We start from the raw sequence: 13,367 nt of genomic DNA on the forward strand, positions 1-13,367 counted from the left end.
TATAAATCGAAAAGTACCGTTTCGCCCGTTTGGCAATGCGGCACTCATTCAGAATACGAAAACATTTCGGAACTTTGTAGCAGAGTGTAGCAAAGGAGGAATACTCTGTAGCGGTGTAAGATGCATTCGAAATGTGATCCATGTTTTTGTATCTCAAAAGGAGATACTTTTTTCTCTTTTAAAAGCAGTTAATAAACAGTTATTGTTAACCTCAAACCCTTAATCAAGGTTATCCCAAATAAGTTCCCATAAAATATGTATTTATTTTTATAATAAGAGTCCAGCATACCCTATTACAGCTTAATTACTGGGTATAACACCAGAATTGCCTGCTGAGAGAGTTGACTAGTTTTTGGCTGGGAATGGGAACTGGTAACTGATGATTGGTAAGTGGGAACTGGTAACTGCTTAACTTGTGTAGCTGAGAGAAGACGGCTTAGAAGAGAGACTACTCTCTCTCACTTCCAGCTGACGATAGCAGCTGTCCGATGTGAATTGGGTGAGTCATTTGGCCAAGACCCCATCACACCACCACCAACCACTCCACCTTCTCCTCCACTACCACCTCCCTCGACCACCACACAGGGGGGGCGACGACAACTGACATTAATGTTTCGCTGATGAAGACAAAAGCCAGAGACACAAAATAATAATAATAATAATGGAAAGTATTTAAAAAGAGAGACGCTTCAGCTGGACAGGTAGATGGATGGCAACTGATGACGGGCAATCACATGTGGCTAAATGGATTAAAAAGCGGCCAAGAGCGAGCAACACAGCGCGAGAGCGAGAGGGAGAAAAGCTGGGCACGTAAATGAGCCACAGCCGGAACTTGGCCCGAAGTCAAGGTAAACTTTTATGGGCTTCGTCGTTACTCACTTTTTTTGTTTTTTTTTTGCCTTCTTTCTGTTTCTGCAATTTAGCATGCGGGTGAAATTGAAAATACAATACAAAAACTACACTCGAAGAAAACCCATAAAAAAGTTGGTTTTATGTGCTACCTGTATGTGGTAGCAATTACTTTTGGTTAAAAACAAAGGAAAATAGTTCATAAAAATGTAAAAAACGAGACAAATGATGGTCTTATTTTAATGAACTTTTAGAGGGTAAGGGGCTTGGTTTCAACGTTTTTAGGTCGAACTTAACGAGGCTCTAATGTTATATGGGCAATGGGAAACTAAATTCGAAAGAAACAAAAAATATCAAAGATATTTTTTGTTTTTTTATATAGAAAGAGAGCTATATATCACATACTAATGACCAAAAGTTTTTCCGGATACAAAGACAACCGGATATTTATGTTACCCTATTTAAGCCGTTAGATTTTTCCAGCTGGTGTTACATCTATTGTTTCTGTTCTTTTCTTTTCTCTTTGGCCCCACCTGCAATTATGTTGAAAACAAGTTCACGAAGCTGCCAAGTCGCCCATTGTCATCTTTTTGGCATCAGTTTGAACCGAGTTGTTCTGGGAAATGGAAATTTCCGTTGACCTTTGTAGCTTTGGCATTGCTATACTATAACCCCCCCTCGCCTTGGTGTTCCAAATTTCCAACATTTGCCATACGCCGAACTACTAATGGCCAAATAATTACAGCCAGCATCTGGCCAACTAACGTTATCCACTGGCTACCGTTGCACAATTGTTGGCTAACTGTGGGGTTTCGGGAGGTCGAAATTAGAAGAACCCAGTTTGTTTTATGGCAATTGTTTCTCTTCTTAAAACGGATAATTGCTTTCAACTTTAGACACCAGACTCGAAGTGCTGCCGAAGTTGGCTTTTAGAAGTTTAATTTACTGCTTTTGGGGCGGTTCAAAGGAGTCACATAAAAACAGTTGGTGGTTCTTAAGCCAAAAGCAGTTGGGTATGGTAAAAGATTACCATCGAAATTAGAAAGAAACTCTTTAAAGAAGGCTTTAACTTTCTGCTGTACACAACATATAACTTTCTTTAAAAGAAACTGCTATTGGTACTGCTTGATGATTAATATTTGATTTATTTTGTAACTTTCTTAGGAGGTTTCCTAATCCATTTATAAAATTTCTATAAAGAAACCTTTTGCTGTTCTAATTCTTGGTATCCCTGAGAGCTAATTGCCCGTTCTCCATCGCTGACTGGCTGGCCGTCAGGCAATTGTAATGAACTTGAGCCGAGTACCTTGATACGCCTGATGGCTGCACTAATTCGAGCTTGATCCGGAGGCGCTTTGTCTTTGTCTCCTCGACAGCTGTTCGGTTACCTTTGTCAGTTGGCCAGTTTGCCAGTGAGTCAGTTAGCCAGCTCGTCAGTTAGTCAGTTCGTCAGTTTGTCAGTTCGTCAGTTTCATTAAGTGGTCCAGTGCGTGGAGTGTCAATGAACGACGGCGGCGACAGAAGCTTGGGATCGCTGGAGCACCTGTTCTCGTTTGAATACCAAAGCCTAAGGTGCAGTGACAGCTGCGGGTTAAAGCCCAGATGATTAGCAGTCAGAACTAATGGATGGGAATGGAAAGCCATAGTCTCTGAAATGCTCAATCTAGATTCCTGAGTTATATCAGATAACCTCTATTTCTTGCTCTCTGCAAAAATTGATTGCTCGTAAATCGCAAAAATCAGCAAAACCTAAATGGGCTGGCTATAAAAGTCTGGCATACGAAGCATATTAAATTGGGACAGGAAATTAAAACGTTAGCGACCAGCTGGAGCAGAAACGGTAACAGCAACGGAGCTCTCTCTCTCTTTTTCTGGCCATATGATAAAGGCCCCCAAATCGGTGGCCAGCATATGTGGAGCGAAAAACCCAACGAGCCAAAGTTGAGCCAGCTGGCTAACGAAAGGGCATGGGGGAAAAGTTGTAGCCACCAACCAAGATTAATAATGCCCAGACATGGGCCAAGGAAAATGAGAAAAAAAAAAGTGCAAGTAACATGTGTGTATGTGCTTAACTGGACCGGAGTAGCCACCAAGGCATTTTGTGGCCCAAAGGGAAAAATATGGGATGGGAGCTGCCAACTTCCTTGGTAAATGATTGAGTGAAACTCTAACAAGAAACCAAAACCCTATTTAATCTTTCTGAACAACTTAGGGAGTGAGTGGTCAAAATAGGTTTATTTTAGTGTGACCAGGGAAGGATAGGAAACATGATGCACTTTAGTGTGGCAAAATCTTTTTAACACATAACTTTTAAACTTACTTTTCTTTAAGTTGGTAAGTTAAAAATCAAAAGCTGTTGGGTGATTCATATAAGCTGACCTCATTTCTATAAGAACAAATCATATTCCCCAACTTGCAGATCCAAAAGATATACTTAGAACACACCCCTTCTACTAAGTTCTATACAAAAATAATTAGCATAACGCTGAATTTGATGAGTAATATGTTTAAAAAGTGCTAACCAGCAGCTCTTTTACCTCCAAAAAGTACAGTTGGCCACAAAGGGGTCTCCGTTCGACCCAAGACAATATTACTCATTTATGAAGACTTCTTCGAGTTTTTATATATATTTTTGTTAAATTTTTATTATATAAACCAAAGCAAATGAGACAATCAAAACTTTTGGGCGGTATTATTATGTAAATCGTGAGCTTGGGGTTGGGGTTGGTATAGAGGGGCCTGGTAGCTTAGTGTGCCATTGACACTCTCTGACAGGTTTATCATTATCATTTTCATAATGCGCCTCCCCCCCTAATCCGTCGTCGCCCTCGTCCTCTCCTATACAAAGTTACTTAACAAATGACTGTTGTGTTATGAGGTTCTTGCTGCCTCTTCTCACTCAGTTTGTATACCCCATACTGTTAGTCATTGTTTTGGAGGAGGAGGAGGAGAGTGTGTATGTGAGTTGCATGCACAAAGACGACCCTCAAAACGAAGTGAATAAGTTGTTACTCAGAACGTTGACTACTCCCCCGTCGTTTTATATAGTATTTTAGTATTCGTAAAGCTATTCCTATTCCTATACTATTATTATGCATGTTCATGTGTGTCAATATTTGGCTTTCTAACTAATTATCAGTTCAGCGCACTCTGCTCTCAGAGCTCGGTGGCAGAGTGTCAACGCTTTGCGGTTGTCTCACCTCGGCAATTCGGAGAGTTCGTTTAACTTTGCTTTTCAAATAATAAAGCCAACAGATAATGGCTCGTTGGTTATGGCTTTGGTTTAAATTTGGATATCAGGTAAATAAGGAAGCAGCAGCAGCAGCAGCAGCAACATCAGCTGTTTACTTAAAAGTTACAGTTTCTTTTTCTCAGAGCTCTTGCGTTTTGGGTCACCACCTAATTCTAATGACCTTCGGTTCACATTTTTCTGATACCTTTAGGCCCAGCATATGCATAAATTTTTTTAGTTGGCCACCTTTGTTTCAGTTTTTTTTTTGTTTTCTATTTCTGTTTGTTTCTTGGCTGCTGCTTGTGATGTTTTAATTGCCGCTCGAACCTTGAATTTGCAACCACCGCAGAGTGCTTTTGGTGGTCACCAAACAAAAACAATAACAACAACAACAAAAACTCTACAAAAGCCGCTTGAGAAATGCTCGTAATTAAAGCCATAAAAATGAGTAAATACCGCATTTATCTTTAGCTCTGCTCTGTTTTCTGCGTTCTTTATTGTTCAGTTTTTTTTTTTTTTTTTCGGCTTCCTTTGTTCGACCTCTGACACGGGTATCTCTTAAGTATTTCCCTAATGCGGACAAATTATAACTTTGTGCAATTCTCCATGACTCCGACCTTAGAAAGTTGATCCGCAGTAGAGTGAATGCTAACGAGCGTAATGCTGATGCCAAATACATTAATAGTGATAATTAGAAACCAAATACTATTAGGCAGGCACATTCACAAAAAACTTGGATCATAAATCATTCTGGAAAAGGAGTGTGTAATAAGTATGAGGTAATTCATGGATCACATAGGGAAATGTAGCAGTTATGACGGGAAATCTAATCAAATTCACAGCTGCTGTGTTACTCTTTAAGCCTTCCAGTGATTTTTCTAATTCTAAGCTTAAATCCAAACCCCTTAAACCTTAAAAATATCTTCCAATCTCTATTTTAAATTCCTGTTTTTTTTAGATATGTTAATTTATAGAATCTTATGGGTAAGTGCTATAAGAAATTATCTAAAATTGGGCAATTAATAACTTGGCTAACAATATGATTGACGTATTCTAACTGGAAACCCAAACTACACCTAAATCAAGCGAAAGAGTGAAAAACCTGCTAAAAAGACCGGATCAGAAGGGGACTACCCCTGGTCTATTATACAACAATCCCACTTTAAGCCCACAAATCATACAGCTTCTATTGTTCGCTGAGAATATTAATAAATTCTAAATCTGAAATTTGAAAATGTCAAATCGAAACTTACGCAACCAATCCGCCTAAGAAGGCAACTGGACCGCCGCCTATCAGGCGGATCTTTCGATGACAGGAATCGAAGAGAGAGGTTCGGGTGGGCGCCTGCGAAGTGGGTGACATGATGATATGGCCACCACTGTTGTTGTTGTTGTTGTTAGCGTTGTTGTTGCTGCTGCTGCTGGGATAATTCCGTTCGCTTGGCCTGCTAATGAGCAGTTGTTGATGTTGCTGCTGTGTTGTTGCTGCTTTCCACGCTTGTTGTTCACTTGTTTTGCAATTGTAATTACCACTGTAGTCGTTGTTGTTGCTGGGACCACTACTACTGGTGTGCCTGGTGTTTTTACTGTTTCTATAATGAGTGTTGTTATGATTGTTAATGCAACTATTAGACAAACTGTTGCTGCTGCCGCTGGTGTTGCTGATGTTGCTGCTGTTGCTATTAATGCTGCGACAACTATCGTCGTCGTCAGTCGATGTTGCCGCCGCCTGTTTTGGCTTCTTGTTGCGCCTGAGAGCCGCCGCAAAGTTGTAGCTACACGACTCCTTCTTCTTCTTCGGCTTCTTCAGCAATTGCTCTTGATTCGAGGTTATTGCTGTTGTCAGAAATAACAAACAATTGTCGCCTTGCTGATAGGTGGAAGTTTGCTGTTGTTGTTTTTTATAATAATATTCTGTCTCATGTGCCTCGGCTGGTGTTGTTACTTTTGGCAATGCTTTTTGCTGCTGCTGCTGCCGGAAACGTTGCAACAGAGTTTTACGCTGCTGTTTGCCGCTAGATGTTGCTGTTGCCGCAGATGTTGCCACTGTCGATGATGATGTTGCTGCTGCTGCTGTCGACGTTGTTTTTGTTGTTGTTGTTGTCTTCGTTCCGAAGCCGAGTTGCACGATGTGCTGTGTGGGCGCTCTCAACATTATTCACTGTCACTTTTGGCTTTTTTTAATTTGTCACTATAATTCACTTATTTGTTGTTGTTGCTGCTGCTTCTAAGTTGTTGTTGTTGTTTGTTATTATTGTTGTTGTTGTTAACTGACTTTGCACACATTTTAATTTTATTCAGTTTGTTTTTTTCCATCTTTCACTCTTGTTTAAGCCAAACTTTCTTCTAAATAAAAATAAAACAAACATGGAATTAAGTTTCAAAGCGAACTTTCAACTTTTTTTTTTTTAGCTTTTTGGCTTCTTTTTTCTCTTGGCTATTCCCTTTTAGCTTGTTTTTGGCCAAAAAAAAATAAAATAAAAAATCAAACTTCTCTTATTTTTTGTTTGGGCTGCTAGTATGTGTCATTCACGGGCTTCAAATTTTTCCACAAGAACTAAGGCACAGTGGTCTGTGGCTATATTAAACCTGCCTTAAGCTTATACAGCAAAGATACATAGATATTGCACATAAATAAGCCAGGCAGGAATCGGTTCTAAATATACAAACACACGAAATCGATTTGACGAAAGCCTTAATCCCTTTAATCCCCTTGGATTTTCGGAAGGCTGAAATAATTTTGTAATAAATTCTGATTTGGTAATCTCGGAAAAGTGCGACGACGACGACGATGGCAATGCCAAACCATGTGCTTAAAGCTTTTGTATTTATTATTTAGTTTTAATACATATAAATGTGTATGTGCTAGCTTGCTGGTCATAAATATATATCTCCCCTCTATATATATATATATATGTATATATGTTTATATATTTGTCGTTAGAAAACGCGATCGCGTGAGTTTTTCAACGCGTTGCGTAGTTCACACAACAACAACCAAAACACCAACAAAAAAACGAAATAAAAAACACAAACAAATTCGCAATGCTGAGTGATTTGAGTAGGCGAGTGTGTGAGTGTGTGTTTTGGTGTGAGTTGCTAAGCTAAAATCCGCTTATATGTTAATTAGATTTACTAAAGAAATAAATTATAAGTTTCTTCCTTTTTTGTTTTTTCTTGTTTTTTGTTTAATGAACTTTTGTTTGGCTTTTTTCTTCACTGCAGTTAATTAATGCAAATGCCTCAACACTCGAGGGAACAGCAAGTCTAAAAGATTTAATTGTACAAATAAAAAGGGGGAAAAAAAAGCCCCATTCAGAGTTCCTTTTCACATTCGATTCAAATTGTCTCTTATTTATACTGTTTTTTTTAGTAATACTTCAAGACCTTAACTTTAACTCTTGGCACAGGCCAAAACGAAAAAGAAAGTAAGAGGCCAGGCCAGGCATCGTCATCATTCGCTGCTTACGCAATATCCCAGGCAGAAAAAAAAAAAAAGCGAAACGGCAAAGCAAAATTAAAACACATCATTAAAGAAGCACGACCAAGAAATGGGCTGGGTCTTTAAGAAACTGGAAAACCTGGAACCTCCAAAGCTGACGTAGCTGGGAAAAAAGGAGGAGAAAAAACGCAGACCAAAAATGACTAAAAAACTGCATCAAAAATATGTATGTATAAAAAAGGGATTCCGACACCCGATAACCTTCACCCAAATACCCACAATTTAATGGATTGGGTCCACCCTAGCCTTGTTGAAAAGAGAAGGGCAAGGCAGGCATCTATCTAATCAAATTGGGAGTTGATTGATTCGTTGGGTCTCTAGGTTTACCCCCTCCCGATTGAAACTATTTGGTAAATGCAAATCGATTTGTTGGTAATGAAAGAAAATCATCTTAAAAGGATTGCCAGTGATAAATCTTGACTATAGGAAGGGGTTTAAGATTTATTTATTTTGAAGCCAAATGGTTTTTAGTGATTAAGGTGACTAACATAAGTCATTTTATTAATGGCTAAACTATTTTAGATAGATTTAAAAACAAGTTTAGACTATGAATGTTCCTATGAAATAAGTAATGCGAATCTGCTTGCTTTTTGCGCAAATAAAATAACAATTAGAACTTTTTATCTGAAATTTTTTTCACATTTTGATTACTAAGAACTTATTAAAGCGGATTCAGACGTATGTACGTCAAAAAAGCCACTCAAAAAACTGATATTTTGTATAAAAAAAATCCACTTTGTTTCCCAAAAAAATAAATCCCAGATAAAGCCCTTGCTGGATGTCAGCAGAGTAAGCCCTGCTCAAGCTGGCGATTACTGTATCGCAGTGGTTGGTGTACGAGTATGACACATGGTTTTCAGTTTTATGAATATGCCACAGAATATTCCGGGGCATGACAAACAAGAAAGAGCTTATCTGCCATGGAACAACGTGCCCGATGAGCGAATTCAGTGATTCAGTGGCACGAGACAAGCGAGATGACGACTATAACGGGCAGTAAAAAATATATAAATAATATTAAACAGAAAATGTATCTTCACCTTTAAGATTGAGCCATGGCTTACAGAGGAAAAGTAAAAGAAAAAGGTGTGAAAAATAGAATGGCCACAGTTTTGACACCTCCTCCTGGGGCGCTTTTGGGAACTTTCACAACTGGCCAGTACTCGAGATGGAATTGGCTTGGCTAGATGATAATGATGATGATGGATGGGTGGTGCCACTTGGCAGGCTTAAGAAAAATCGAAAGTATATCTTATGGATTGGCAACACACTTCTAACACCCCAAAAGCGACAATGGAAAGGCGGAAAAACTTTCTATGTCTGTTAATTAGCGAATTACATGCATGCAATTTTCTAGACTCTAGACTTTTCGGCCTCGTCATGATGCTGCTCTTTGCGGTTTGTGTATATTTCCATTTTCAAGGCACGTCGTTGCTGGCCATATAAATTGCTAGAATTAAGCCAAGCTGGCAGCCATGAAAGTTTCCAAAGAAAGCCAAGGCATTAAAGATCTTGGTTTTCAAGTTTGATCTGAGATCACTATGATGATGACACTTGGGTTTGTTTTTTGGTAGGAAGTTCTCCTACAATTGACACTATAAAGTGGAAAATGGGGCGGCGTGAGTGTGCGCGCGCAACACGCTTCGAGAATTTTAAAATGAAAGTTCGTGCCCGTTCACGGTTGACAAAGCATGCGGAAATCTTCTCCAGCTCAAAACTCAGATTCAAGCCAAAGAAAAATAAATCGCTTAAGAGCAAAATAAAAGTGTGAAGAAGAGGCGACGAAGATATAAGACGTTATAAAAGTCTGGGCTAGATGAAAAAAAAAAATAATTATATTATTTTAATGTGTTTTCTCTGCTCTGCTCTGACTGGCTTTTCCTCTTGTTTTTCCTCTCTTGTTTATCCGCAGCAGCTGTCGTTTTCTAGCTGGCATTACTGTGAATTTTCAATTAAGCCAACCAGCCAGTCAGCCAGCCAGCCAGCCTGCCACTGCAAACCATTCCATTCTCCGCCATTCCTTTTCCAAACCTACTACAATACTCTGCTCATGATGATGATGAAAGCTTTCTCCACTCTGTAACCCCCTTGCTGATTCTTCAGTCTTTCGACTAGCTTGAAAGGGTTTTAAAGTCTTAAGACTCGGAGGGTACTCGCTACTCAAATACTCATTCCCGATGAGTACATTCGCTAACTCAGCGAAGCAAGAAGTGTCATGGAGTGGCAAGGTTACGCGCTGTGCATAAGCAATTAGCTTTGCGGTTTCCACTCTCAAATGGTTGATATCCATCTATCTATCCATCTATCTATCTTTCTAGAGAGCCAGCTAACCAGCTTTGAGGTCACACACACTAAGCACACACATATTAAGTAGAAATGGAAATGGAAATTGATTTGGCGCTACTACTTCTACGATCGTTTACTGGAACAGAACAGTTTCTTTCGAAGGGGAATCGCTGGAAATGGGCACAAACGGCGACCATGGCGTACTAGATTCTCTACAATATTTCACAATCTGCTTTTAAATGTCTACATTTAGCTTCTGTTTTTATGTTGCTAGTAATAAAATATTGCTAAATATACATTAGTGTTTTATTTTTACAAAAAAAAAAAATGCTTCTAGTAGTTTGTTTCTTGGATTTTTAGTCATCACTTTGTATTCAAGATTTCTCTTTATGATCTTAGTGATGGGAATTCAAATCAATTTGAAATGCAACTAGCACATTAGTTAAGCATAGAAATTAAAGCAGATCCATCTAATATCCATCCATCATAATGATTTAACAATGACTCAAAAAGACCTACTAAACTAGATCACAGCTAGAAGTATCAATAAGACCGAAACGAATCTGAAATTTCCACACTATCTGCTATAACAAATTCGTTTCTATTGATTTGTGATGTATCATCCAATGAGTTGGAAATAATTTGATTTGAAATGGATCATTGAGAGTTCTTACTAGCCTTAAACTAGTTCAAAACTAAAGATTTTCAATGGCTGTATCAAAATAAACTTGTAAACTCGATCAAAGTTGATTTCATAAACCTTAAACCTGCTTTAATTCAATAATGGAAATTCTCTTTCAGTACCTCCAATGACCCTATCAGATCGAGCAATTAGCCAAGCCCCCGGTGTTTCAAGGGCTGGGTTTCGGCTTTCAGTTCCCCTCCCCAAAAAAGAGTTGATAGATCGCCAGCCATGTGGATCGTGAGTACTTGCAACGCTTGCAGCCGTGCGTTCAGCGATTGCAGCAATTTTCACACTCCGAAGGCCACACACAATCGACGACTGATTAACGCCGATCCAAATGTGAATATATATATATACTATATATATGTAAGTAGCAAGTAAGTATATGCAAATGGGCCTGCGATTGAAAGTGGAAAGACAAAAGAGGAAAAATCGAAAAGCCGATCCGTGGATCGATCTATCTACGTGCTGCAATTGCTGGATGGGATCGGCGGCGGATCTCTCCGATTTGAACGTTTCAATTCGCTGCTGTCATCTAAAACGAAGCGAAACCTGAACGATTGCAGAGTTGCGATGTTCTCACGAGGCGAGTTACACAAAAAGCCGCACATCACGTTTCCAGCTTTAATGGGGAGGCCTCCCCCCCCCTTCTCAACGTTGCTACTACTGCTCTTGCTCCACTGTACCACGCTGTCGCTTCACTGTACTCCAATCCAAACCAAACCAAACCAATTCAATCCATTCACGACAACGCCGCGCTCTCAGGCTAAAACCATAAACTTGTGTTGGGCCCAAAACGTGAGAGAAATAAGAAAGGCCAAAACCGAAATAAAACAAAATAAAAGCCAAGAAGAGATACCCCATGAAATTACCGAAGAGAAAAACAATAAAAATAAATACATAGCCCCAATTAAATCGTGTAAAAAATAAAGCCTCACTATATATATACGAGTGTAAGTCGCGCTAATTAAGCAAATTAGTAAAAAACAAAACGAAAATATGGAAAAATTGTGCTGCGGTCAGCGGCGCGTCTGCTTTACCCACTTTTTAACCATTTTTTTTGTTAATTTTCTTTGTTTTTCGACGACGTTGGGGCATTGTCAACACAGCTGAAATTTGACCCATAAAATTTCCCACAAAATTATAGTAATTTCGCTAACTCAATTTGCTGAACGAACGAACGAAAAAACCAGAGGAAAACAGGGAGATAAAATTATAGGAAAATCCAGCCGTTAGGGAAATGCGGGATGTCTGTGGGAGTCGATTGCAAAACTAGCCGAAAATTGTTTTGCCGCGAGATGGGAAATGGATGGGGTGGGGGGGTACGAAAAACCAGCGCAATTTTCACCACTATCCAGTTACCGAACTTCTTCATTTTCCACATCTCCGGTTGAAGATGCCGCCGTCTGTTCGAGGGGACTATTGGTGGGGGTACTTTGATCAAAGGGGCACAAACCGCATAATTATAGCCCGCCGATCTCAGTGGTCATCATGGCGGGCGGCGGTAGGCGGGCAATTGGACGACAGTAAAATAAGAGGGGACCAGCAAGCAACGCAACTTGAATCTCATCATATGGCAGAGCCAGACACAGTGAATCTCTCGATCTTGCACTGGGAACTCTCGAACTTTTCAAAAACCAGCGGGTACAAATTACTAATGAGGCTTAACTGGCTTAGGAAAGTGTTCAGAGAACCTTAAAGAAAGGAAAGATTTGAACTTGATTTACCCTTAATTACAACTTTATTATGTTTTTATGAGTTTATGTTAGTTAGATCTTAGATCAAAAAGAAACCTTTCCCTGTCTGATTTTTAGACATTTTTTGATTAATAACTTCCCTAAGAAGATTCCCATTTAACTTCTGTCTGGAAAACTATTTAAGTAGCATAAATATTTAATAAATAAAAAACATAACTAATCAAATATTTCCCTTAAACACTAACTACTTGATTTCCCTATACGTGACTATATAAAAAAGCAGCCCATCATTTTGCTGATCAGCTGGGCTGTGCATAAACTGCATTGCTAGCTTCCTCTATAAAACATTTGATTACCTCTGCTCAAAATGCAGAAGTTGTAGTCAACCGTGTTAACAAGATGCACGAACACAGGCAACAGCTATAGCCATAAGTCAAGTTGGACAATAAACATATTCATTTTTCATTAAGTTTTATCACTACGAAGACCACAGTGCCCTCTAGGTTTCAGTTTTCGGGTTTCGGGGGGAGCGACTTTTTGACAATGTTGTGGGAGCGCACTGCCTGCCGTCTCATCTCGAGTGCCGTTGTCTCTGCTTTGGAGGCTGTTACAAATCCTCACACGAAATGGGCGGAGGCGGAGGCGGCATGGAAAAAAACAAGATTGCAACACGGATATTTCATCTGCTCTGTGGCGAGTTTTATTTTGTTTTTGTTTTTTCTCTTGATATATTTATTTTTTTTTTTGTTTTGTTTTCCTTCACATTTTAGCCTTACCAAAAAGTGACGGCTAACAATTATTTGGGAGGCCTGGGTGGCAAGTGTATATATATATCTATATGTATATGTTTGAAATCTTGCAGAAATGGTTGCACACGCGTGCAATTAGCGGCGCGTGTTTTAGCCACTGTAGAAAGGTGAAGGAGGCATGAAGTGTGTGCTGTGACGGAAACATTTTGCAAATTCTCACTGTAGCTGCTGCAATGTTTCTCATTTATAAAATATATATATATATGAAACTCATGTACATGTATTCGCGTTTTATTTTGGGAAGCTTTTAGTGGCAGCAAGCAAAAAAAAAAAGGACTAGGAAAAGCGGGGCAAAGACAAAACATGA

At 39.2% G+C, this 13,367-nt stretch overlaps 1 protein-coding gene across 4 annotated transcripts in view; it reads right to left on the minus strand.

The window, feature by feature from the left end:
- The window catches only part of LOC108114194 (MOB kinase activator-like 2), a 42,765-nt gene that overhangs the window by 15,770 nt on the left and 13,628 nt on the right, over window positions 1–13,367 (minus strand). The window contains exon 2 of one of the 4 annotated variants that reach the window (XM_017225006.2): window positions 5,335–6,424. The exons of 2 other annotated variants lie outside the window; for them this stretch is intronic. In XM_017225006.2, coding sequence (XP_017080495.1) covers window positions 5,335–6,236 — 902 coding nt within the window. In that variant the 5' untranslated portion in view covers window positions 6,237–6,424. Of the gene's footprint in view, window positions 1–5,334; window positions 6,428–13,367 lie in introns of all 4 variants that reach the window. One more of the 4 variants, XM_017225005.2, reaches the window with a different exon arrangement.

The sequence above is a fragment of the Drosophila eugracilis genome, unplaced genomic scaffold (genome assembly GCF_018153835.1).
Source record: "Drosophila eugracilis isolate 14026-0451.02 unplaced genomic scaffold, ASM1815383v1 contig_2154, whole genome shotgun sequence".
NCBI classification, from domain to species: Eukaryota; Metazoa; Arthropoda; class Insecta; order Diptera; family Drosophilidae; genus Drosophila; species Drosophila eugracilis.